We start from the raw sequence: 27880 nt of genomic DNA on the forward strand, positions 1-27880 counted from the left end.
CTGAATTGATCCATCCTCTTCCTGCCCACCCTCACTATTTTTCTTCCTCCTATCTTATTTCTATTAATGGACCTACCATTGATCTGGCCATCCAGGATCAAAAAATTGGTGTCTTTTTTAACTCCTACTTCATTCTGGGCAGGACTCATTCAAGTAGGACCCAACATTTCCAATCAGTTACAAGGTTTATGAAAGTTCATCTTGATTAATTATATCTCTAGAATCTATTCTCTGACATTTTAACTGCCACCATCTAACCAACCTTCATTATCTCTTGTTTGAACTGTTTTGAAGATCTCTTGACTAGTCTTTCCACCTCCAATTTCTCCTTTCATCAAACTCTCAAAGCCTGTTTCTGAATTAATTTTCCTGATGCACATCTCTGATCACATCTTTCCCGCACTGAAAAATCTTTAATAGTTTCTAATTGATTACAAAATAAAATACAAACTCTTTACCTCTGGCATTCAAAGATTTACATAATCTGGTTCCAAATCTACCTTTCTAGCCACAACACCATGTTCCCATTTAATATTCCATTCAAATATTTTTCTTATTCTCTCATTCCCTCAAATCCCATCTGAATTTTATATCCATATTTTATGATCCAAACTATTTTCTCCACTTAAAATTTTTCAGACCTATTCTACCCCACCTCAGAATCTCTATCTAATCAAAACCTATTTGTCCACTAAGCCCCAAGTTAAATATCTTCTTTATCATATTTTGACATTGAAAGTCATTTGATCCATTTTCCTAGTTAATGCAGGTAGTTACCCTTTCTGTGCTTCATGAAGCCTGCTTTTTCCTTTTTTACAATACTTAATATATTTTGGCTTTCAGAGTTATTTGTCCACTTTTTTATCCTTAACTATAACCTTATATGCCTATAAGATCTTCAAGAACAGGGTATAAGTCTTACTCACTTTTGTATTCCTTGAAATATCTATTATTCAATTCCTTTCTAAGATTAGCTAGACAATACAGAGGGTTCCAAATGCCTTAGTACTATTAAAGATTATCACTACAATTAAGTCTTTTAGAACCCCTTTATTTGTTGAATGAATAAGTAAATATATAAGCCCATACTATAAGGTCAAGGACATGGGCACTGAGTTGTTTTGCTAATTATGGCACTGACTTTAGATGAATTCACACTTCCTCTTGCACTCAAGAAACAGCTTTATCATTTGCCTTTAACTAGAAGACTAATTAAAATAAAGCCTCAGACACTTGTAAGCTGTATGAATCTGAGAAAGTCACTTCATTTTTGTCTTAGTTTCCTCAACTCTAAGATAAAACTAATGAAAGCACTGACCTCCCAGGGTTATTAGGTGAATCATATGAAATCATATTTGTAAAGTGGTTAGCATAGTTCCTGGCATACAATAAGTCCTTAATACAAATGTGTCTTCCCTTCTGCTCCTTTCTCTCTGTCCCCAGGTTATTGAAATGTTTTTCAGTATGGGTTTACAGAGCAAAGCTAACCAGCCACTGAGTTCAAACCCCATGATTCTGCCTTTATTAGTGCTCTGTTCTGTCTGAACTCACTAGCCACTAGCAATGCAATACATCTCTGTCATCTGCTTTTCTCAGAAAGGAGGGAAGTAACAGAGTTTTTTTTTTCTCTAACTAAAAGGGAAAGAGATATAAAATGGGCACCCTGGCTTGAAGCCAAGAATAGAGTTAGCTTGGCTAAATCTAACCAGGAAACTTCATTAACCTAGGCCATATTCTGAAAAATGTCAAAGCTTGCTTTTTGTATGATCCCTCGTATTAAAATAAATTTTGCTTCATTTTGGCAAAGGTTAAATTATTAATAAGCCAGTTAAATCCCTGAGACTCAGGAAAGTATAGTTTCTTTTGTAATCTGAAAAATAAAGCAAAAATAAACAAAAAATACAAAAGAACAAAAACAAACAAACAAAAAACAACATGCAATCTCTTAGAAAGCTCCTAGAGAGTATTTTGAATATAACTTAAAGGGGTATCAGCAGAACCTTCATATATTTAAAAATAAGGCTGAACCAAGAAGCATTGTCAGCTGTAATCAGATATAATGTGAAAAAAGAAAGAAAGGCAGAGTTTATGCATTCATACTAAGTGCCAGGAAGTGAAGCAGAATGGTGAGAGGAAGGAGGTGTCCTATGTCCACAATAAGGCAAAGGGAGATGCTGCAATTTAAATGTGGCCAGTGAGAAAAGAGAAAAGGTGAGTCATCAAGTGGTGCAGTTTCAAAACCCCCTCAAAATTTTGTCTGGTCAGTGAATGAGCCAGAGAGGAGGCCCCCGGACCAAATAATCCTAGAATTATCTATTAAAAGGTAGTCTAGAGTGATAGAGGAGGAGTAAATGTAATTATCAAAGGCAGAATTGGCTGCTCCAACCCACAATGAGAGTTTCTGCAGCCAATTGCTACCTCTAGGTAAAATTTAGAGTTTCACCCTTGTGGTGGCCATATTTCCAAAACATCAACACTTGCACTGGGGTAACACGTAATCATGCATCATGATACCTTTATCAAAGGACTGCTATATTTAACACAAGGGCTTTCAGATGGACTCTCCAAAACTCATGGCAGGATTCATAATTTTATAAATAGCCCAGTTTTCTGGTGATCTTGGAAAAGTAAAGTCTCAACTTTACTTATCTTTAAAATGAAAGAGTTTCATTTTCAGGAAGGAATCCAGTCATGTTTCACTTCCTTCTCCTCACCTGTTTCCTTGCTACCATGGAAGAACTTCCAACCCTGAGCCCTGCCCACTTGATTGAAAAGGCAGATAAATGGTATAGATCACTATATCAGAAGTCATAATAGTCTTAAGTTCAAACATAGCTTTGGATGCTAGCTTTGTGACCTTGGAGAATGTACTTAACGTGTTTGTTTCAATTCTGTCATTCGTAAATTGGGCATAATAACAGCACCTACCTCTTGGAGTTGGGAGGATAAAATGAGATAATACATAGATAATTGTTTTGCTTTGAAAAACTTAAAGCTCTAGCTATTAGCTTAAAGCTAGCTATTATTATTATTATTAACTCTGTCTATGAGACTATCATTTAAGGAAGGATCCCAGACAGACCACAAAATATTTCATTTCATTCACATCTGGACTCATTCTTGGAACTTCTTTTCCTCCTTCTCCTTGCTTGTTACTTTTCTCCCTTTTTCTTTTCCACTTGCCTTATGTGTCCTATCTTTCCCCACTAAAATATCAGCACCTTGAGGGTAGAGGCTGTCTAGTTTGCTTCTGTTTTTATTTTTAGTGCATGGCATAGTACAGGATACATGGCAATTGTTTAGAAAATAATTTCTCTTTGTGTCTCTGAATCTGTGTTTCCTTTCTCTGTCTGTCTGTCTCTGTCTCTGTATGTCTCTCTCTCTTTCTCTTTCTTTCTTTCTCTGTGTGTGTGTCTGTCTCTGATTCTCTCTCTATTTGTCTCTCTGACTTTGTGTCTCTTCTTCTGTCTCTTATCTCTCTAACTCTCTGTCTCTGTCTCACTGGAGCTCTCTGTCTCTGTTTCTCTGTCTCTGCTTTTCCTTCTCTTATCTGTCTCTCTCTGTGTGTCTCTCACTTTTTCTGTTACTCTCTATCTCTCTCTTTCTCTCTCTTTGTCTCTGATTGTCTCTGTCGCCATTCCTCTTTGTCTCTGTCTCTCTGTCTCTTTCTGTTAGTCTTCCTCCTCATTCTACTCTTACTTCTCTTCCTCTCATTATGTTCTGATAGATCTTAGATTCTTTTTTCTGCACCAAATCTGTGATTATCTGCACAAGGAAACTCCCCCTACCCATTTGAATCTGTGCCTTTTTGCAAGTTAAAATTTCATTTCCTATAGCAATCAGAGCTTAAGTGACTTGCCCAGCGTCTCACCACCAATAGGTGTCAGAAGTTAGACTGCAACCAAGGTTTTCTTAGCTCTCGGGCCTCCTCTATTGATTGTGCTACTTTGCCTCTCCCTGAAAACAGATTAATGATTTTTTTTTCTTTTAGGAAATATAGTGAATGTAATATGTTTTGTAACCAGTGATACAAAATGAATAATCATAAACGTCTTTGGTTATTCCTGTCAATTTATGACAGACTGATCAGAGGGAGACAAAGTTACCCTTCTTCCCCAAAGGCCACATTGATATGGCTTACAAATTTTTGCTTTTTGTTGTTCCCTAAACCCCTCTCTCCATCCCTAAGGAGAGGAGACAATTTTGCTTCTGCTTGTTTCAACTCCTAGAATAATAGTTAGTCTCCACAAAGATTTGGAGCTAAACAGAAGAATCCATTCCTCTTTTCAGAATCTCTTTTCTAATTCACTGATTCTATGCATATATTTTGGAGAATCGTCAATATTTTCAATGGGAAAGGAAAGGAGAATAGCAGCAGGCACCGTCAAGGTTGTCGAATTCAAGGTCAAAGCCTGAAACAAGTGAGTTGAAAAAATATAGTAACTGGGGGTAAAATGTGCCTACTCGACAGAATACATCCCAGCAAGAAATCTTCATTAGGGCAGTGCACACAGCATGCTGGGTTATCTGTGTGTTTATGTGTGCATGTATGAGCCAGAATCTCCAGAGCTAGCCCTGCAGCTCATAAATACCAGGAAGGGACAGTTACTATAGTAACTAAGTGCTATTTAATGAATACTGAAGTACAAAAGCTCATAAGATATTCTTAAATTGTCGGAGCTGTCATAGGCTTTCAAGTATCTTATATGCTATCCTTTTTAATAGGATTTTTAATGAGCTTGCAGATTTGACACATTTCTGTCTGAACTGCTTGTTCCTGCAACCTGTCCCATAGTCAGGAAGCCAGTTTTCTCCTATGGATGTATACATATCCTATAAAAATCATGCTTCTTGTTCTGGGGGGCCATGATTCCAATGGAAAAGGGTCCAAGATCTAGATTGTTATGTGTCCTTAAACCTGATGCTCCAGATCCAGTGGTAAAGCTTTAGAATGGTATCCTCTGTCAAAAGCAATAGTCCCAAGTTCAATAAGCTGTCAGCTGAATCCAGCAATATCCCATTAACTCCAACAAGGTAAATGTCCTACATGCACACACACACATACACACACACACACACACACACACACACACACACACACAAATGTGTGTTTTGTTGTGCAGTAACATAAGATTTATTATAGTTGACTTTTCTGAGGACTTTTTTTTTTTTAATGAGCTAGCAACATCTTTCATCAGAATGTCCAAATCATCCTAATAGATTCCCACCCTCAACTCTCCAGCATCATTCATCATTCCCTTCCAATACCTCACCCTGGTGTGATCTGGTATTTTTTAAAAAGTATATACTTCTCTTCCCTCCCCCAGCTCTCTCCTTTTTTTGCAACAAAGCCAGAGATATGCTGCAAACATACTTTCAATTGAACAGCATTAATGAGTATCAATTAAAATAAAAATGGGATGGGGTGGGGGGAAAGCACAAGGTACTGTGAAACTGAAAATCATTAGCAAAATGCAGCAAAACCCCAGGGGTTAGCCCAGTTCTTATATAACAGTTCACGTGCTTGATGGGAAAATGTAGGCTCTCTTCAGTGATGGGTGATGGGTACCCCCTTCAGGAATTTGCTGGAATTGCTCAAATCCAATGTAGCAACTGAATAACATTTTATAGAAGTCACTGAACAAGAATAAAAATCTTACAACTGAGGAAACTGAGGTATATAAGAGTGATGCAACTTGTGCAAAGTCACCTCAGCCAGAGGGAAAAAAAAAAATCAATATCTTGTGATTCCCTTATTACTTTAGGTGAGTTATTTACCATCCACTTATGTCTATTTCCTCCATTGTAAAGTAGGAATCATGATAGCACGCACCTCACGGGATTTGGCAAGAATAAAATGAGCAAATATTTGTGAAGATCTTACAGAAATACTAGCTATTTTTATTAGTTCACTATCATCCAATCCTACCATTCTAAGTTTAATCATTCTATTTGCAATTATACAATTGAGCTTTTTGCTAAATTCTAAAATCTTCTTTAGGTCAGATTTCTAATAGGGACCTTATTTATTTGTTTTTTTACAAGGCCTAATCTTGGACAAATCATTTAACTTCTGGACCAATTTTTCTTCTTCTATAAAATGAGAATAATAACATTTTCATTATCTGTTCTCTATATAGTGTTCTTTTAAGAAATGCTCCTTTAGAAGCCTCAAAGAGGCAATAAGCTTAGGAAATAGAAAACTGGATCTGGAAGACGTTAGGTTAAAATCTTATTCTGGACCCAAATTGGCTAAGTGATTCTGGGCAAATCACTTAGCCCCTCAGTTAACCTGTGTAAATCACTGAGAATTAGTTGCAAATCTGCATTGGCAAAGGGAATTTCCATACTGGAACTTTCCTTATACTGATGAAATCATAGCTCTAGACAAAACAAAACACCTTTTAAAACAATGTAAATCTGATTTAGAAAAGGAACCATGGTGTGACGGAAATAACACTAAGTTTGAAAGCAAGAAAAGCTGTGCAATTCTCTTCCAACTACAATTCAGCCAACCTAATTTACTTGAATTTTCTGGCACACAACAGCCCAGCCCATCTCTGGCTTGGTGCCTTTGCAAGACTGTACCCCATCTCTTGAATTCTTTCTCTCCTTGCCTCTACCTTTTAGTTTCTTTGTGTTCTTCCAAAAGTCAGTTCAAGTCCCTGGCAGGCTTTTTCCAGTCCTGCAGTTGTCAGTGACTTTCCCCAATGAGATTACCTTCTTTCTATTCTGTTTACATTTTCTAACTTATCAGAATATTATCTCATTGAGGATAGGGACATTCTTTTTGATCTTTCTTGATATTTATACATTTATATTCTACTTTGTATCTATGTATATTATATTTATATATTTGTTATATTGTATGTATGCTACATTTATATATTTATATTTATTTTTAAATATTCATATATAAAGATATATTCATATTTTTATAGGAACATTCTTTTTGACCTTTCTTTATATTTATACATTTATATTCTACTTTGTATCTATATACATAATATATAATATTATAATATTAATAATGTATAATATATTTATATATTTGTTATATTGTATGTATGCTACATTTATATATTTATACTTATTTTTAAATATTTATATATAAAGATATATTCATATTTTTATATCTTAGCCCAATGTTAGTAACATAGAAAATTTTTAACAAATGTTTGTTAACAAGCCAACTGATTCAGTGATTAAAGAATCACTTAATTTCTCTGAACCTCAGTTTCCCTACCTGAAAAATGAGAGGATTAGATTAGATGATCTCTAAGGACACTTTCATCTCTATATCAAGAATTCGTTTGTTTTTTTTTTTATTTGTTTGTTTTTTTGCTGAAGCAATTAGGGTCAAATGACTTGCCCAGGCTCACACAGCTAGGAAGTCTTAAGTGTCTGAGGTCAAATTTGAACTCAGGTCCTTCTGACTTCACAGCTAATGCTCCATCCACTGCACCACTTAACTGCCTCTGTATCAAGAATTCTTAACTGGATCTGTGGAATCTTTTTTAAAAATTGATAATTATGTTTCAATAATGGGTTTCCCTTGTAAGCCTATGTATTTTGTTTTATTTAAAAACATCATCCTGAGAAGAGGTCCATAGATTTTAATGCTAACTGAGTTCATGACACAAAAAAAGGTTAAGAACCTCTGGTCTAAATGGTCTTATCATATGGCTAACAATGGAGGAAAGGAGAAAAAATCCCCCAAATTAATCTGTTCACTTCAGGAAGTGATGTCATTTGCTTAGAGTGGTTTTTTATTAAAGTTACTTTGATAAACCTAAAACTGTCATAAGATTGGCGGGAAGGAGTCCTTTGTCTTCCATCTCTCCATTCCTTCTTCTCCCCCTTCTTTTTTCCCCCACTCCCCCTTCCCCGTGAATTAGCCCTTAACTTTAACTGTGATCAAGACCCCTCCCTAGCCCCATCACAATCCCTGACCTTTTTTTACATTAACTAACCTGTCTCACTACCCAGATATGATGACTCCATTCTTAGCCAAGTTAATACTACCCATGATTGTTCATTTTCTTAGCCTTCAGGCATACCTGTCATGCTCATTCTTAATCTGAGGTCACAACAGTTTGCTCCCACCCTCAGACTGTCAAATGTTGCTGAAGAAAATCATTAAGATGTGTTTTCTACATGATCTCATCTACTCCCACTTCTTCAATTATCATCTTTAAGAGGATGACACTTAAATCTATGGCTCTGCTTCTGACCTCTCCCCAGAGCACCAGACTTACATTTGCAACTATCTAAAGTATCATACTGACATCTGCAACTCGATATATCTCAAACCAAAACCATCACTTTCCCTCAAAATAATGTCTAGCATTCATAAAGCACTTTAAAATATCATCTCATTTTATCTTCTCCACAACCCCGGTAGGTAGGTGCTATTGTTATCCTGATTTTTTCAGATGAGAAAACTAAAGTAGGGATTAAATGACTTGACCCGAATCATATAGTCAGTAAGTATCAGAGACCTGGATTTGAACTCAGTTTTTTCTGAGTCCAGGTCTAGTGCTCTATACACCACATAACCTAGCTGTTAATTGAAACAGCTTCCCTTTCCTTTCTTGTTTCTCTTAATCATAAACTCAGAGAGTTAATACTAGAAAAAACCTTAGAAGGTCCCAAGATCATCACTTTATAGATGAGAAAATTTTGGCATGTAGAGATGAAATATCTTGCCCAGGGTTTTAAAGAGAGTTAAGTGTTAAAGATGGAAACTGTACCCATGTCCCACTAATTCCAAATCCAGTGTCCTCTCTACTACTCCAATTCACCTCCAGTCAAAGTCTTTGAGCCGTTTTTGGCTCTTTGCCCTAGACAGTCAATCCTCTTCTTTGAGGGTCCTGGCCCTAGCCAGAGCTAGAATAAAGACCCTCCTAATAGAAATTAGACCAAAAGAAAACTTAGCTGTGCAATTGCAATTGAATAAGTTAGAATGGTAGAATTGGGAGGTAGTGAACTAATAAAAATAGTATTTCTACAGAACCTTAAGGTTTGTGAAGTACTTCACAAATATTCGCTCATTTAATTCATCTCATAACCCTGAAAGATAGATGCTAGAGTTAAATGATTTGCTTAAAATCACATAGGAGTTTAAAGATCTTGCTAAGTCACAGAATACTAGTGTTTCAGACATGATTTTATCTCAGGCCTTTCTATCTGTCAGTGGTTATCATATGGTTAACAATGGAGGAAGAGAAAAAAATCCACTAAATTAATCTGTTCACTTCAGGAAGTGATGTCACTCATTTGGAGTGCTTTTTATTAAAGTTTATTAAAGTTGCATAAAACTAAAACTGTCAGGAGGTTGCACCATGTAGCTGACCCAACTTATAGATATAAAAGAACCCAAGTGACTCTGAACATGTTTATTGTATCAATATCATGATTTGGATCAGGGACTCTGAATCTGGGGTCTATGAACTGTTAATTTAAAAAAAATGTTGCTCAAAATCATGTGGTGATCAATTGTGACAGACTTGGTTCTTTTCAACAATGAGGCAATTCAGGCCAGTTCCTATAGAGTTGTTGGGGAGAACCATCTGCATCCAGAGAAAGGGTTATAGGACTGAATGTGGTTCACAACATAGTTTGTCCATCTTTTTTGCTGTTATTTACTTGTTTTTTTTTCTTTCTCATTTTTTTTCCCTATTTGATCTGATTTTTCTTGTGCAGCATGATAAATGGGAAATATATTTAGAAGAATTGCACATGTTTAACCTATATTAGATTACTTGCTGTCTAAGGAAGGAATTTGTGGGGGGAGGGAGAAAAATTTAGAGCACAAGGTTCTATAAGAGTAAATGTTGAAAACCATCTTTGCATGTATTTTGAAAATAAAGTTATTAAAAATTAAAACAATAAAAACATGTTGACAATTGCATTTCAATATAATTGCTTTACTTTGTAGTCCCATATATTTTATTTTATGCATTTAAAAACATTATCCTAAAACGGTGTTCATACTTAAAGGGTCCATGTTTAAGGAATTCTACTCATGGATGTAGAGATTGCCTCAGAGACATTGAGTGAAGTCAGAAATCCAAAGCACAAGTAAGCTTAATGACCCTTTTTCCTTTCCCCCCACAGAAGCAAAGATCTGGAACTGGAAAAGGAATTCATAGACCATCTAATCCAATACCCTCATTTTACCAAGCACTGAGTTCATGACACAAAAAAAAGGTTCCTCACTTAGGAACTAATGGTCATTTGTTTATTGGAGGCTGGGAAATGTTTCACAGAGCCCAAATCAGGTCAGGAGAGCAGGGACCCCTATCTCTATCAGAACAGGTGCAATAAATCTGCAGTCAACCACAGGATGCCAGACTTTTTTTCCCTCTTTCATTCCCCCAATTACAGTGCTGAGATCCCAAAGTGGAGGTCTGGAAGTGGAGGAAGCAGATAACACCTTGTTTCCCCAGTTGCTGCTCTAGGGACTCTGAGAAGTAAAGAAAACTGGCTAAGACTTAGCAGAGATAGGGTCTTTTCTGTTGCTCTGGATTTCCTCATTCCCTCACTCCCACTAGATCTGACACCAAAGTCACCCCATTAGCTAGTGGAGATCCACCTCAAGACAGACTTGAAAAATGGCAACATTCCCTGATTCTGCTGAGGCTTTGGTTCAATGTCAAGAGTAGCTTTTCAATAAATCTCATGAGAATATTTTAGTTTGTCCTTGTACTCTTTTCTTTCTTCCTCTAGTTTGGCTGTTGAATTACCACAAAAATCACCCATTTAGAAAATATATATCCTAGGGAGCGAAAATGGATAAAAGAGACTGATGATCAACATGTTCCTTTTCATCTATCCCTACAGTCCTCAAATAGCACTAATTCAGAATTTCCAGGGCCAGGGTAAGGAAGGACACAGTACTGTAGTGTAAGCAAGCAGGTTTGATAGCCAAAGATACAGGCCTAAGAAATAAAATGAGCTGGTAGAAATAAGGTCAGTAATAGTGATTATAGTGGAACTGAACAAGGTAGAGGCAATAATAAACATCATTACTGACATTTTATGAGAGGCTTATTATAATAATAATATTACTAACCATCATCATCTATTATGGAACTTTAAGGTTTATAAAGTCTTTACAAATAATCTCATTTTATCTTTAATACAATCTTGGGAGATAGGTGCTATAATTATCATATGTCCATTTTTTTAACAGATGAAGAAACTGAGGCAAACAGAATTGGAGGTGGTTAAGTGACTTGCCCAGGTTCACAGAACTGGTAAATGTCTAAGTTTAAATTTGAATTCAGGTCTCCCTAATTCCAGGTGTAGTGCTTTATTCACTATGCTGACTAGTTGCAAAGTTCAGCAAAGCACTTTAAATATGTTAATTCTTACAAGAAACCCTTTGAGGTAAGTGCTATTATTATCACAACTTTATAGGTAGAACATTGAAGTGAAGAGATTAAATCAATTTATTTCTATAGATCTGGAACAAGAAAAAGAGTCCTAGACTTGGAACCAGAGAACCTGTATCTACATAAGCTCTTATACTTCCTTGTGACTATAACAAAATCTGGGTTCAGTTTACAATTCCTTAAAGTGTGGGATTTGAACTGGATGAACTCTGAGGTCTTTTCCAGATGGATATCCATTATCTTATTAACCTACTTCAAAATATCATTGGCAAAATATTCTTACTTAATAATCTCTCTTTTACTAAAATCCTTGATCCTTGATCTTTCTTTTAATCCCAAATTTCATAGCATATTCTTTATTTCACTCTTTTTTTAAAAAACTTCACTCTTTTCCTTCTAATAGTGTCTTTGATCAAACAGTTTTCCAATCCTTTCAATACCCAAGCCTATTTGTATCTTACTTCTGTGGCATGTTCAGCTGTCTGTACTAATTAATATAACTCACTAATTAATATAAACAATAATAAAAGCACTTTCTTCTTTTCTCCCCTGGCACACTCCTCCCTACTTAGGTCACACTGTTTTCTACTTAAATAGGATAATCATATTGATATAAAATTTTCATGCTGGACATATGAAGGCAATTTTTATTGTTTTGTGAATATAATAGAAGAAATTCATTGGAACACATGCTTTGGTTGAACAGGAAGAGAGGACTGGAGATTCTGACTCATGCTAAAGAATTCACATGACCAGAATTTCTGGTTGATTCCCAACTATAAGGGGGCTTCATTAAAGAGAACTGAACAATGAGCTGAGAGCAGCCTACTTAGCAGACCTAAAAAAAAGAGTAACTTTGTGCCTCTGTAAGCCTCTCTCTTAGCTTTCCCTTTTCTACTACTAGCAGATATGGTGGTGATTCTCATATGGCCACAAATACATGTTCTAGGACCTGCTGCTTCTTGTTTGTATTTCTTTCTCTGAGCACAGTTGACCAAATAGCTATCAAGAAAGATGGACTTCCCCAGGAGTTCCTTGTTCCAGAGTTGATTGGCAGTAAGAGTTTTCTGCAACTTTGTCCTTTTCAAAGAAGATGACCACCCATAGAGAGGTGAGATCAATGAATGTTCTAGCTAACTAGAAAATAACAGATTTTGAGAGTTGTTTGACACTACAGAACCAAGGAAGGTGAGGTAGTTATTCAAAAGTTTCACTAAATATTTCAAGTTTCCACTTTTTATCTATCTCCTAAAATGGTATAATAAGAATTAGGGGCTACTGTTTTGTGTTTTAAGTTTTTCTCAGTATGTGTTTATGAATCTTTTATGTTTTAAGTCTTTCTTTTGTGTAGGGAAAAATTAGCTATTCTACCTTTTCTGTGAGATGCTCATTTTTAATGTTTTAACTTTGGTTAGATTAAAAGGGGGTAAATTAAATTAATTGACTTTGGGGATGGGTTCTTTTTTTTTTATTTTTTTCTAATCTCTTTAGAAGAGAGCCTAGACTTGAACCAAGCCTTCCAAGTTGATATTGTATAGAGTATAGCTTCTTAAATTGTGGTTCTCAATCCCATATAACTTCTTGTAACGGAATGTGGGAGCTGTGAAATCATGATTTATTATCAATAAAGTTTGATTTGTATATCTGCTTTAAATATCTATATACTCAGGGTCATGTAAAAATTTATAGGACAAAAAGGGGTCACAAAAATTAAAGAAGCCCTAGTATAGAAGTAGAAATATTGGGGGTAGGGGACAACCTGATTCTTCTCTTTAGAGACCAAACTCTCCCAAGACTCAATTCAGTCTGTGAGATTCCAGAACTGAAGATTTTTAATATGAGATGACATCCTAGTCTCCTCAGGCCACTGGATTTGTTATTATATAGATATATGGGAACACCTACCTTTGACTTAGGAGATATGTCCTAGGGAATTGTCTGAGAGATATAAAAGTTAAAAAACTCATCTACACTCAGTCAGTAGAGATAAAATCTGAATCCACATTTTCCTAATAACTTAGCACTTGACTCACTGTCTCTATGTTATGTATTAGGCTTTAGAAAATAGAAAAGCAAGAAACAAGTATTAAAACACAAAAGACGAGAGCTGAATACTACATTTGGCATAGATAGGACTTTTCAGAAAATTGGATTAAGTGTTTCAGAGTTCATAATGACTGACCATTTTTTTTAAAAAAAAAAAAAGTTAATTTATTGACTGACATTAATAGATTATAGTTAGATTGGCTCCCTATCTATTCCAGATCCACATTTGATTACTTTTTGCTTTTTAGGTTTATTTGTTCTGTTTTATTTTGTTTTGGACAACTTGCAATTTCATTAGGATAAAGTACTTTCACTAAGGAAATGCCCCCTAATCAATAGAGATAGCATCTATTCTATAATTTATAATCCAAGAGCAGTACTCAAGATACTCAATGATTAAGCGATGTGTCCGGAATCACAGAATCAGTATATGTCAGAAATGAAGCTAGAACTCGGGATCTTCCTGATTCTAGGGTCTGCTTACTAAACATCATCGCTCATTGAGGAAATGAAGGTATAATAATTGTCAAACGCCAGAGAAATTTTTCAGAAAAATGGATATTTCTACCCATTACCCCTTTTCTTATAATGATTATTTTTATATAAAGCTGATTCCTTGAAAATATCATTATTCAGATGTTCTTTTTATCCATTGCTAAATATAATATCACAAGATTCACAAGCAGCCATGTGAGAAATTCTAGGAAGCTTCACTGATGAGTTGATGGAGGAATACTGTATATGTCTGATTGGCAAATCCCCCAAGTGGAGAAGGGGACTAAATGAAGCACCACACTTTGCAAGAAAGAAGAGTAGAATTGGTGCCATTTAATTATTAATAGATAAAGCCTGTAACATAGCAGTTAACTGAATATAATGAAATAAGTCAAAATTTAATGCCTTTAAAATCATAAACTGGAGACTAAATATAGAAATAAATGTGTTATGTAATATGTGGATAGTGAATGGAATGGCATCTTTGATTTTACTCTCAGATGTTGGCAGCTAGGCGGCGCCATAGTGCAGGGAAAGTTTGGCTTGAAGTCAGGAAGACATATTCCTGAGTTCAAATTCAGCCTCAGACATTTGCTGTGTGAACCTGCTAAGTCACTCAATCCTATTTACCTCAGTTTCCTAATCTGTAAAATGAGTTGAAAAAGGAAATGGCAAACCACTCCAGTTTCCTTGCCAAGAAAAACTTAAATGGGGTTGCAAAGAGTCAAATACAAATGAAATGACTAAATAACAAAATTCCTTTCATGAGGGAACTCTTCTATCAGTGCAAATCAACCCCTTCCCTACACCTTAGAGAAGTGTTCAGAGCATAAAAGAGTTAAGTTAACTTACCCAAGATCACACAATAAAAATTTGTCACAAGCAAGATTTGAACCCAGAATTTGTTAGCTCTAAGATCAGTTTTTTCCACCAAACAATACTGCCTATATCTATAATGCATATATGCATATATGTATGTATAAGAAAGAGAATGAATTCTTAAAAAGCTATACATTTTGCTTATGTTTACCCCAAAATGTAAACATAAGCAAACAGAAATATTCAATTTTTCTTAATCATCAATACATAAAGGACAACTATTGAGTAAGAAAGGATTTAAAATCCAGAGAGATGAATAAAAAACAGAAAAGTACAAATACTTTGAGTTTTCCCTTAATTCAGTTCTTAAATTTCAACTGAAGAAAATTTCAGAGGAGAATAAGGGAAGTGACATATAGACTCTGAGGGTGACTGTGTTTGGGATTGAGATAGTGGTGGGGAGAGAAACACACCAGGATCTTGACACACAATTCAGAAGGAACACTTAAAACTGAAGAACAAAGGACAAAGCAATGTTATAGAAACTGGTAGCTAAAACTTGTGAGAAATGTAGGAATCTAAATTTATGTAGTCCAGAAACCAGATGACTCAAAGAGCCATAATCACAGTCTATAAATACCCTCAAAGTAGCAATATATGGTAAATGAAGTAAGTGCATTATTCACAGTTCAAGCCGTTTCTCCTTGTCCAATTGTCTATGGAAGATAACGCCTTGAATACAATACATACACCTAATTTGGACACTAGAAGCAGTAAGAGAAGTCCCTTTGTTTAGACATCAAAAACATCAAAGTTACATGAAAAATGACAGGGAAAGGTTTGTTGAGCTTCTTCACAATAACAGGCATGAGAATACCAACTGTATTTGCGTACAAAAATATTATCAGCTTTTTAGCAAATCAGCAAATATAAATCATTCTGTTAGTACACTTAAACTAAGGACTGAGCAGCTTTTAAAAAAAAAACTAAATTTTATTTTGTGTTTTATTATCTAATTTCCTTTGAGTGGCTTCTTAAATGTACAACAAAATTTCTTTTAGTAAAGGAAGACAAGATGGTATAGTGAGTACTGGGGGAGAAGTTATAAAATCTGTTCCAGTCCCTAAAATCATTACTGTTTAACTCTAAAAAACCTTTCTACAATTCAGTTTCCTCATCAAATGATGCTATCACCCTGAAAATAACCCTCTGCCTTGACTATTTCAATTTTCTGCTGATTGGTTATATGCCACAAGTCTCTCCCTATTCCAGTCCACCCTCAGCTGTCAAAATAGGTTTTTTAAAACCAAAGTATCATTTCCTCTCTTCCAGTCTCCTGTTCAATAAACTCTGGTGGCATCCTATCAGCTTCAAGATCAAATATAAAATTTTCTCTTTGGCATTCAAAGTCCTTTATAACTTGGCCCTTTTCTATCTTTCCAGTTTTATTTATACTTTTGTGATACAAGACAACTATTTCCCAATTCCAGGAATTTTCACCCTCTGTCCCCCACAATTAGTATGTTCTTCCCCATCTCTGCCTCCTGTTTTCCCTGACTTCATTGAAATCCTAGCTAAATCCTACCTTCTACAAGAAACTTTCCCCCAAACCCCTTAATGTTGATATCTTCCCTCTATTGATTATTTTGTTTATATCATGTTTATCAATAAGATATTGGCATGTTGTCTCCCTCCTATTAGGCCATAATGAGAAAGGGGACTGTCTTGTACCTTTTTTTTGTATTTCTAGTCATTGTGCCTGGCACATAATAGGTACTTAATAAATGTTTCTTGACTGACTGATAACTCCTGGATAACATAATTGTGAACCTTTTATGATCATAATTTGGAGCTAGAAGGGACTTTGAGATCAGTTAATCCAACCCTCCCATTTTGCAGGTGATAAATCTGATGTTCAGAAGGAAGTGATTTGTCTAAGTCACCCAAGCAGAGCTAGAATTGAAATTAAGAGTCTTCCTGATTTTGAAGCCAGTGTTCTTTTCTGCTCTACCATATACCAAGTGAGAGAATGTGTGAAAAAGCATTATAGAAAAGGATTGCGAGTTGTATACATGAAAACCAAATTATTTCCATATATCTAGAAGCTGTTTTTAAAAATAGATTAAAATTTTCATTCTCTGCTTCTTCCCTCTACTGTAGGAAAGATAACTTTAAAAAATATCCTGTGCTTTCTGAGAATACTGTTATCTCCTTAAGCCAAATAAACAATTTAAAAACATCCTTATCTAGTTCCAGCAACTCATTGAGGTACCTGAACTCTGAAAGACACTGGCTGGGCCAGGTTCTAATGGGCAAGCCCCCAGTACTATCTCTTATTCCAAACTTATCCCTATGGCTTATCCCAAACTCCTTGTCTAGCTAATATTTTAAATCTAAAACTAAAATTTTATGAGCACTGATAATAGAAAAGTCAAGTACAAATAGCCTTAACTATTCAAGATCCTCATATCAGGATCAACAAGATGGAAGTCACTGAGATAATTTAACAACTGGATAAACAGTCTTCTGTGGTTGACTCATGCAATAATTCATTTAATAAAAATTTATAAAATACCTACTATGTGTTTTTCATGCTGAGATTAAAATATAATATTATACTGTCTCTTTGGTCATTGTCCTTTCAGGTTGATTAGGTTGCTGAGAGAAACAGAAAAAAAAAAAAAACACTTGTGTAAAGAAAAAGTGAAAATCAATTAGTAAAGAATATGAGGTATTGCTTCTTTTGTGGCTTTTGGTGAAGGAAGGAAGTGGGAAAGAACTTTGTTTTAATAAAAACTGCTAAAATGTGTATAAAGAAATACACTCCAGCTATGATTTTAAAAGTTTAGGGCAGAAAATGACTGTGGCATAAATATAAAGGCTTAAATAACCTTGTAAAGGATGTAAGGTGATGCTTGGTTTGCATATGAACAGATTGATAGATTAAAAGAGGGAGAGAAAGAAGTTTTACTTCTTAAAAACTGATAAAATGTGAACATGAAGAAATAGTTTGCAAGATACAGACTGAAATGGAGGATTGTTTTGAAAACTGATTAATGGTTGGAGCTGCTGAACATTGTGGTCCCTCAGCTCATTTGCATGTAATTGTTTTAAGACTTAAGAGGATAAAACTCATAAGATGAAAAAGTCACTTATCTGTTTGGAGACAAAGATTAAATAAGAATTTGATTTTATAGTGGAGATTTGCTGAGTTTTTAACCTCAAAGGAAAGGATGAATTTTGAGTAACAGCATGCTCTGATTTAAGGCATTTGGTGAAGATAACCAAACAAATGAGCAGAAGAGGAAAGACCAGAAGAGGGTGAGGTGGGAAAATACCTCCATCATAGCTGTTTGAAGAAATCAGCAATATTCAGCTGATAAGAAAGTTTTGGCTTCCAGTTACTGATTAATTGAATCAAGACTGGAGCTGGTTTGGAAAAGAGCTTCAGTTCCAACTGTTGCCCTTTGATGCCCTTCAGTAGGAGATGTGAAGCCTTTCAGAAGCTTCAATTATTCTTGCTGCATTCTTTTGTTTGAGAAAGAAAAAGAGGGAGGGTAGAACTATAGGCTTTGTGGTGGTTCTATTGTACATAAAGAAATGCTGGGATGTAACTGGATGATGAAGATTCTGGTAGGTGACAACCTGACTGGATCATTGATCAGAAAGTTAAAATCAAAGCTGAGCTGTTTTGTTGTGAGCTCTATATGCTCCATTCTGATTGGATAATACTATGTCTTGGTGAGTGGATACTTTAAAAATATTATATTATTTTTAAAAATCATCACAGTTATTGTTTTGTTCAGTCATATCCCTATTTGGGACTTTTGGGGTTTTCTTTTTAAAATTTATTTATTTATTTTTAATACACATTGCTTTTTTTCATGCTTGGAGAGAAAAATCAGAACAAAAAAGAAAAACCTTCGGATGGAAAAAGAAAAAAGAAAAAAGAAGTGAACATAGTATGTGTTGATTTACATTCAGTCTCCATAATTCTTTTTCTGGATGCAGATAGCATTTTCTATGCAAAGTCTATTAGGATTGCCTTGAATTGGAGTTTTCTTAGTAAAGATGCATTGGTTTGTCATTTCCTTCTTTTACAGATGAGGAAACTGAGGCAAACAGGGTTAAGTGAGATGCTGGTCTGAAACCAAATATGAACGCAAGTTGTCCTGACTTCAGGATTGGTGCTCTATCCACTGCATCACCTAGCTGCCCCTATTATTTCTTTAGGACTTTAAAAACACCTTACAAATATTATCTTATTTTTAAAAAATGTTCATAACAACCCTGAGAGATAGGGAATAGTATTATCTTCATTTTACATATAAAGAAACTGAGGCATTTGACTTTTCTAGAGTCACAGAGTTAAATGTCTGAGGAATGATTTTATGTCAGGTCTTCCTTACTCCTGGTCTGGCATTCTATGCAACATTTTTGATCATTGCTTTCAGATTTCTAAGGCATTATCTGTGTCTATTGTGAGTGATGCCCAACTCTCTCATTTTGAAATTGACTATTAAGAAAATAACTGGTACAAAGATACAATTAGCACCTTTAGACAATTTTCAAAATGAATGATGCATTTATATTACATATATTCCATAGTATGAATCGCAAAATTGGGAATAAAAATAAACTAATATATTTTATTAAATATTAGAAGTAGCATCATGCTACTACTTGGCTCATCAACTATATACACTTGTTACCATGTTGGGGAAATTACAAGTTGTGGATCTGGGAGTGACCTCTATGATCGTCTGGCCAATAGTTGTCAAAGTCTAGTCTAAGGACCCATGGGTCTTCAAGATCTTTCCATGAGGATCAAGTGAGATCAAAGTTATTTTTATAACAATACTAAGATGTGTTAATTTCTAAAAACAGTAATTGTCAATAGCTTTCACTTACATTTTAAAAAAAGTTTCTTGGGGGTCCTCAATAAGGTTCATGTATGAGTTGTAATGTATGTAATGTTCCTTGAGACCAAATGGTTTGAACTCTTCATTTATTGCTTGAGAAAATATTGCAGCCCAGAGAAGATAAGTGACCAGATTTATGCAGAGTTGCTTAGTTAGTAAGTAACAGTCAGAATTCAATTCCAAATTTTCTCTTTTGAATTTGCATGGTCTTCCCATCTGGTCATGTTCTGATCTCTATTCATAGTAGATCTAAAGAGGTATTCTGTCAAAAGAGAACGTCTTGTATTGTTTTGCCTCAAAGTCTAGATCTTACCTTCAGGCAAATATGGACCTACTTTGTTAAGTTAATCAGTGAATAAATGATGATGTCACTACTCTCACCCCTCAATCAGCTATGTAAAGTGGATCCCAGTGCTATACTCTAACAATAGGATTTCAATAGCAGCTCTTTGGAAAATAGGCACCTTTCTTTCTATTTCTTTGTTATATTTCATAGTGCCTATTATAGTATCACTCACAACTGACATTCATAGAATCATAGATCCAAAACTGAACAAAACCTCAGAGGTCATCCAAATTATCATCCTAATTTTTAGATGAGAAAACTGGGGGCCATGGGGTTTTAAGTGACTTGCCCATTTACATAGTAATTTACTTAATAATGGTAGAACCTACCATTGTTAGGTCCCATACTTATTTATACAAAATTTGTTGAAACATTTCTAACTTTTTTTCTAGCAATAATAAGGCACTAAATTAGCACCTGAAAAATGCCTCTCCATGATTATTCCATTTGTTAAATGCTTAATTAGATAAGTTAACAAAATTATATTCCCTATTCCATGGTTTTCTCAGTTAAGTGAACTGTGTACAGGTTTCCAATATTACTATAGAACAAAGGAAATTAGAAAAGAAAAGCTGGTGTGCACAGGGAATTCTTGGTTGAAGGTAAATCCAAGTGGTAAATTTAGCCCCTGTGAGGAGTAAACTGAATGTGATTTCTATTGTGCCATTTTGGATATAATTATTTCAAATGCCCAGTTTCCAGTTTAGCTTCTTTTTTTAAAAAAGGCAAGAAAGTATAGTGGAGCTACTACTACAGTTACAGAAATTGGCTGTATTACATATTATTTGTGAAACCTTAGGAAAGTCACAATTGTTATGGGCCTCAGTTCTTCATCTATCCAAAAAATAAAATGAGAAGAATGATCCTACAAAGTCACTTCCAATTTTTATTCTTCTTCTTAATTCTTCACATTTCTATCATTTGTACTCTAGGTCTTTGGTTAAATCACAAATGGTATTCATATACACTTGATTTCTGAGAAGTGTCCTAGAAAACTTGTTTTAGTCAATAAAATATAAATGAGCATGCCTATGTTTTCTGTATATATTTCTTCTAATGTAAGTCTCAGAAGTATCTGAGACTCTCTATACATTATGTGATAGAAAATGGTCCCATACAACCTAATTCTTTTACAAATTTGCAAGGTACACAGGACATGCCATCTCTCACTTCCTACCTTTATAAAATCTGCCCTTCAAACCTGATTTGTTCCTCTTTACTTCTTTCTCTCTGCTTCTTTGAAGATCATATCCCTTAGTAGTTCAGATCAAGTAGCATCTTTTTCTAGAGTTCTTTCCTGATTTTTCTATTTAGGGCCACTTTCTCTCTTCCTCTTAATAACTTTGTACTTGCTTTTTACATTCTCTGAATTATTTATTTGTGAACATGTTGAATCCCTGCAGTAGAATTTAAGTCCCTTGAGGACAGGAACTGTTTTTGTCTCTGACTCCATATTGCCTAACCTTGTGTTAGGAACATAGCAGGCTTTTCATAAATGCTTGAGTTGTTGGTTGAATAGTGGAGAACAACTCCTTTTCTTGGTCCCCCTCAAAGCTCAGAAGTATGTGGTCTTGTACCTTACCTTGTTGCTTTTGGGTCCCAAATAACAATGTCAGCATCAGATCCTATGGCAATTATTCCTTTCCTTGGGAAGAGATTAAAGATTTTAGCAGCATTAGAGCTGGTAACAGCAACAAATCGGTTTTCATCCATTTTGCCACTATGCTATAATATAATTTAAAAAGAAAAAAATCATTACAATAAGGAAATATGACAACAATCTCCTATTAACAAAAACATGTGGCTTTGAGATTATTACTATGAATACCTTTAAGATTTGAAAAGCACTTTACCTATGTTATCTCATTGGATCCCCTAACAACCCTGTACAGATAGCAACAGTTATTATTCCCATTCTACAGAGGAGAAACCTGAGAGTAGAAGTCATTAATTGCTGTGTCCAGAGCCACACAGTTATTAAGTATCTCAGGTAGGATTCACATTCAAATCTTCCTGATTATAGGTCTAATGTTCTATCTATGGCACCAATTAACCATCTATATTGTATCTAATATCTTATGTTATAATGCTCAACCTATTTTGGTCTATTAATTGGTCTTAAATAACTGTAACATGATCCAAATAATGGAAACCAATAAGCACCTCAAAAATTAATTTTTAATGTTAAAGGTTATATACTCCAACTCTCTCACTTTACTCAAGGAAACTGCACATAAGAGCTAAACTGGGATTTGAATTCAGGTCTTCTGAGCTCAAATTTTAGTTTGATTTTTGCTATATTATAAATGCTTCCCTAAGTACAACCATGTGCAAAGATCAAAGATCTTGAGCTTTCTGAGTCAATATAAATCCTTTCCATGTAAATCCTTTTTTGGGCACTCCTTATGTCATGGATGTTACTCTGAGTTCTTGGTGATTCTGCCAACACAACTCTTCCTGAATTCAAATCTGGCCTTGGATACTTAATAGGTGTATGACCCTGGACAAATCACATAATCCTGTCTACCTCAGTTTCTTCCCCTATAAAATGAGCTGGCGAAGGAAAGGATACTCTAGTATCAAATTAGTAAAGTTCCAACATAGGCCCAGAAACTAACTTCACCCCTGAAATCTGAGGATCAATCACCCTAACTAAGCCTAGAGAGGTTCATTCATCAGATTAGCTATTGAGTGATAGATTTTTTGACCATGGAAACATACAAAACCCTCCACCAATAACAACAACACTGTGTATTATGACATTAAAGAGTTGAGATCTGAGATGGTGCAATGAATGCCCACACTGATGAATCCTGTGTTTTTGGCATATAAAGAATATTAGTTCAGAAAAAAAATGATTTCACTGTCTCCCATATTTACCAAAACCATAATGAAATTGCATCTGTAGTCAGCTAAGCATGAGTAATAACATCTGTAGTCCCTGTGCTGGAAATATTTTGCATTTTTATTAAAATGATCATTTCCTTGTAATTCAATCAATGAGGATGGCTGAAATCCTCTTTCCTCTGATTAAAAAAATATAATATTTATCCATGAGTCATGTTTCAGGAAGGTCCAGCCTTTTTCTTGCAAGCCCAATATCTATTGAAGAGTACAATCACGGTTCAGACAGTTACAGCACCGAAAGTAAGAGGGACAATTCATCAGTCTATGGGAAAGACCACAAAAAGAAGATACTGACATGCTGACATGCTTCTATGAGAAAACTTCTTAAAACACAAAACATAGTTAGGCTTCCTTTCCAACCAGAGACCTCAGACATCATCCATGCTACAAAGTGAGCCAGAGGCACAGTCCTGATGAAAATGAGGTCATTCTCTGGTTGTTATCAAAGAGCAGCCAAATTAAAATGGCATCATTAAAAAATAATCTACAAATAGGAATTATGCCATACAGTTAAAGTTGGTGATAATTTTTTTTAAAAATGTTGATGTTGTCATGACAACAGCAAAGAAAAGGGTGGCAGTCTTTATAAAATTAGAGGGAGGCAGAGGAGGAAGAAGAACATTAGTTAAGTTGCTCTTGCAGTCAATAATTGAAGGGATTTTAAAGAAAGGAAATAAACATTTATTGAGTGCTTATTATGTGCCAAACTCTCTACTTTACAAATATTTCATTTGATCTCCACAATAACCTTGGGGAATAAGTGCTTTGATTACCCCTATGTTACAGCTGAGGAAACTAAGGGAAAGTGAGGTAAAATTATTCACTTAAAGTCACAAAAATAGTAAGTATCTGAGCCTAGATTTGAATTCAGATCTTCCTGACTCCAAATCCACTGCTCTATTTATGTATCTGCCTCCTTCGCCAATAGCCATAAACATTCCAACTCATTAGGAAAAAATATCCTTCTCCCTCATCCCATTACATTTTTTCTAATGTGGAAAACTTGTCACTGTACATAGAATACACCAGCATTTCCAGTTTGGACTTTGCCAAAATGGCTCAGGAGAAGGGGAAACATTGGGGAGGGTCATTGGGACATATCCTTTGAAGGGCCACTTAGATGGAAATAGCTTGAATCATTCCCATTTTGTTAGCAACACTACAAGCAACACTATAAGGCCACTAGGAGATGGAATAACTAGAGACTGGACTTAGAATGATGAAAACCTGGATTGGTATTTGTTGTTTTTAAATCTCTGGAATGAGACTTTATACTCTGAGGATGGGTTCAATCACTTATATGTGTCTGCAGGCAATAATTTTAAAACTGCAAGTCACAGATTCCATGAGTCCCAAAGGCCATCTCTGTGGGTTTCCTGAAAGAGAGTGTTATTGTGAGGAATAAGTTTCATTTGAGCCTTGTTTTGTTATTTCGTGTGTTTATTCCAATGATATATTAGAATTTAATGGTTCTAAAAACCAAGGCTGAAGGGTCCTATAACCTGAGATTTTAACATACTTAGTTTATAATTAGTTTCATTAACTTCTAACAGCTCTGCATGATGAGGCACTAGAGCCCCCAAGCTGTGCAAAAGAGGGAAAGCTATACTCCAGCTTTCCCTATAATAGAGAGAGCTAATTTTCAATCCCCTGGAGAAACTAGTAGAAGACTTCTCTGTTGGAAGGCTTAATATACTCTGGTCTCTGAGCCACAGGTTGGAGGGAAGGGGCTGCCTGGGGCATTATTTCATGAAACTCACCACACCCTTTTCCCATATGATTGACATTCGATCCTCAACTCCATTGACCCCATTAGGGATCTTGGTGAAATCATCCTTCCCAAGTGCTTTCTGGCAGGTATTGAAAGTGCAGTGGTCTGTCCCAGTTGTGGTAAGATCATCACTGCAAATAAACAAGATACAGGAATGAGGAGACATAGAAACTGGACCTTTCAAGGACCTTATCCCAGTGATCCTGTCCAGAGTTTTCCCTCCTTCTGAGGGAAACTAAGTTAAAACTTAGTTTTTTTTTTTTTCCCAAAAAACTAAACTGCAAATGCTAAGCTTCACCAAGAACATAACTATCCATCTTTTAGTTCGAATTTTATCTTTTCCTTTTATATGTCACCCTTTTAGAAAGTCCTGTTGAGAAAAGCACAATGAAATAAAAAGGACATTGGACTTAGAATTAAAATCCCTGAACTCCTGCCTCACCTCTATTTATTTTCAGTTGTATGGTTTCAGGAAACTCAAATAAATTCTCTCCACTTTAGCTTCTTCATATAGAAACTGGAGACAATATTGTCAATTTTGTCAACTTTTTGCCAATTCTTATATTCGGTGAGTATCTTTCTTCCTCTAAGATACAGCTCTAGGAGTAGTTAGATGGCTCAATGGGTAAAACTCTAGTCCTGAAGTCAGGAAGTTCAAATCAAACCTCAGAATCTTCTTACTAGCTGTGTGATATTAGATAAATCACTCAACCCCAATTGCCTTGCCAAAAAAAAAAATATGTATATATATATATATATATATATATATATATATATATATATATATACATATATACATATATATATATACAGCTCTTTTTTTAAATTTTTATTTAATAATTACTTTATATTGACAGAATCCATGCCAGGGTAATTTTTTTACAATATTATCCCTTGCACTCATTTCTGTTCCGATTTTTCCCCTCCCTCCCTCCACCCCCTAGATGGCAAGCAGTCCTATATATGTTGGATATGTTGCAGTATATCCTAGATACAATATATGTTTGCAGAACCGAACAGTTCTCTTGTTGCACAGGGAGAATTGGATTCAGAAGGTATAAATAACCCGGGAAGAAAAACAAAAATGCAGATAGTTCACATTTGTTTCCCAGTGTTCTTTCTTTGGGTGTAGCTGCTTCTGTCCGTCATTTATCAATTGAAACTCAGGTCTCTTTGTCAAAGAAATCCACTTCCATCAAAATATGTCCTCATACAATATCGTTGTTGAAGTGTATAATGATCTCCTAGTTCTGCTCATTTCACTTAGCATCAGTTCATGTAAGTCTCGCCAGTCCTCTCTGTATTCATCCTGCTGGTCATTTCTTACATAGGATTATCTTTTTAAAAGTTATATATTTTCTCTTATTTTATTTTTTCTCAATTACATATAAAATAATTTTAATATTTTTAAATAATAGGTTATTTTCAAAATACATGCAAAGATAATTTTCAGCATTCACCTTTGCAAAACCTTGTGTTCCAAATTTTTCTCCCATCCTTCTCCCCATTCCCCTCCCCTATACAACAAGTAATCCAATAAATATGTACAATTCTTCTAAACATATTTCCATATTTATCATAGCATCTTCTTTTGCACTGATATAGATTTTCTGGATTCTCCCCAACTGCCTGTGCTCTCCCTCCAAAACTACCTTGTATGTAAAGTATATGTGTTTGTGTGTGTGTGTGTGTGTGTGTGTGTGTATACTTTAGATTCAGAACTAATATGTATACTTATATATACATATGCATATGTTCACTGTCTTTATATTTGTTCTGTTTATTCTCTTTATATTTATTCTTTATATACTTCAATGCATTCTTGTTCAAGTTAGATGTTTGTTAAGTACTTAGTGTGATATACAGTAGGCATTTAATAAATGCTTATTCTCTTCACCTTTTCTTCTTTGTTTTCTCTTCCACTGGAATGGAGACTTCTTTCAAATGGGGATTGTTTCTTTCTTTGTACAAAAATCCCCAGTATATATGTTTAGTTTATAATTTAGTATAGTGCCTAGCATACATTAGCTCTTAATAAATACTAATTGATTAGATTAGTTGATTGTGGCAAAAATGAAATGAAAAAGCTGTCTGTATGAAAGCCTTTGGAAAATTGTAAAGATCTAGATAAATGGAAAGAATTAGTATTATTAGAAATGAAAAATTCACACACATTTTGACAATAAACTACTGTGAAGAATTTTTAGCCCAGGGATTCTTTATTATGTATCCAGTAAAATGTAGGGAATCCTCTGGATAATGTGTTTAAAAAATTGAAGGAAATGCTAATTGTCAAAGATTAACTAAAAATACAGATGTATTTTTCCCCCATCCAAGTTCACAAATTCCCTGAAAGGGATGTTTGTACCTCAGTTAAAAAGCCTCTAGCTAGTGAATAAAAAGTATATAGAAAGGGATATACAAACAAAATTAAAATGGAGCAAGTCATTAATAGATCCTTTGATCCCTTTTAATTCAAAGTGGATGTGAGAGTATATCAATGTAAGAATTCTAAAAGGAGTTCTTCCCCAGCCAAGTTGATTTTCCAAATACCATAGGGGCAAATTAAAACAGATAAAACCTGGGATATTCAAAGAGGATACATAAAAGTATCTAATATTACAGTTGGAAAACACAGTCCCCTTCCAACCTACATCTGGTATATTAACTAAAGAACCTGGATAGAACTTATATAAGGGAGAGGAATAAATATTTTATTAAATATTATTCTATGCTACTCACTATGCTAAGCACTTTACAAATATCTCATTTGATACTCACACCAACCCTGGTAGACAAGTGCTATTATTTATTTTCACTTTGTCATTGAGGAAAGTGAGGTAGACAGAGTCAAAAGTGACATGCCCAGAGTCTCACACAGCTAGTGTGTGTTTGAAGCCAGATTTTAACTCAGGCATTATTCTTAGTTCTATCCACTATATCACTCATTTGCCTCTTATGATCTACCCTGCCATCTTCCCATAATCTTCCCTTGCTACCTCTTATGAGGCAGTAGAATGTAAGGTCTTTGAGCAAAAAGACTTCATTTTTTTGTTGTATTTTCACATGGTAAGTACTTAACTACTTAGAGGTTAGAATGGAAGGAGCATGAGAGATTTAATTGTCTCTTCATTTTATTGCTGAGGAAATTGAGACTCAGGGATTTGGCCAAGGT

The 27880-nt window shown here is 35.0% G+C and overlaps 1 protein-coding gene across 1 annotated transcript in view; it reads right to left on the reverse strand.

Moving 5' to 3' along the window:
• DPYS (dihydropyrimidinase) overlaps window positions 1-27880 on the reverse strand; it is a 115502-nt gene that overhangs the window by 35841 nt on the left and 51781 nt on the right. Inside the window, exons 6-7 of the mRNA XM_051970968.1 lie at window positions 24695-24836; window positions 21610-21752 (exon numbers count right to left, since the gene is read on the reverse strand). Coding sequence (XP_051826928.1) covers window positions 21610-21752; window positions 24695-24836 — 285 coding nt within the window. The remainder of the gene's footprint in view (window positions 1-21609; window positions 21753-24694; window positions 24837-27880) is intronic.

Source organism: Antechinus flavipes, chromosome 1 (genome assembly GCF_016432865.1).
Source record: "Antechinus flavipes isolate AdamAnt ecotype Samford, QLD, Australia chromosome 1, AdamAnt_v2, whole genome shotgun sequence".
NCBI classification, from domain to species: Eukaryota; Metazoa; Chordata; class Mammalia; order Dasyuromorphia; family Dasyuridae; genus Antechinus; species Antechinus flavipes.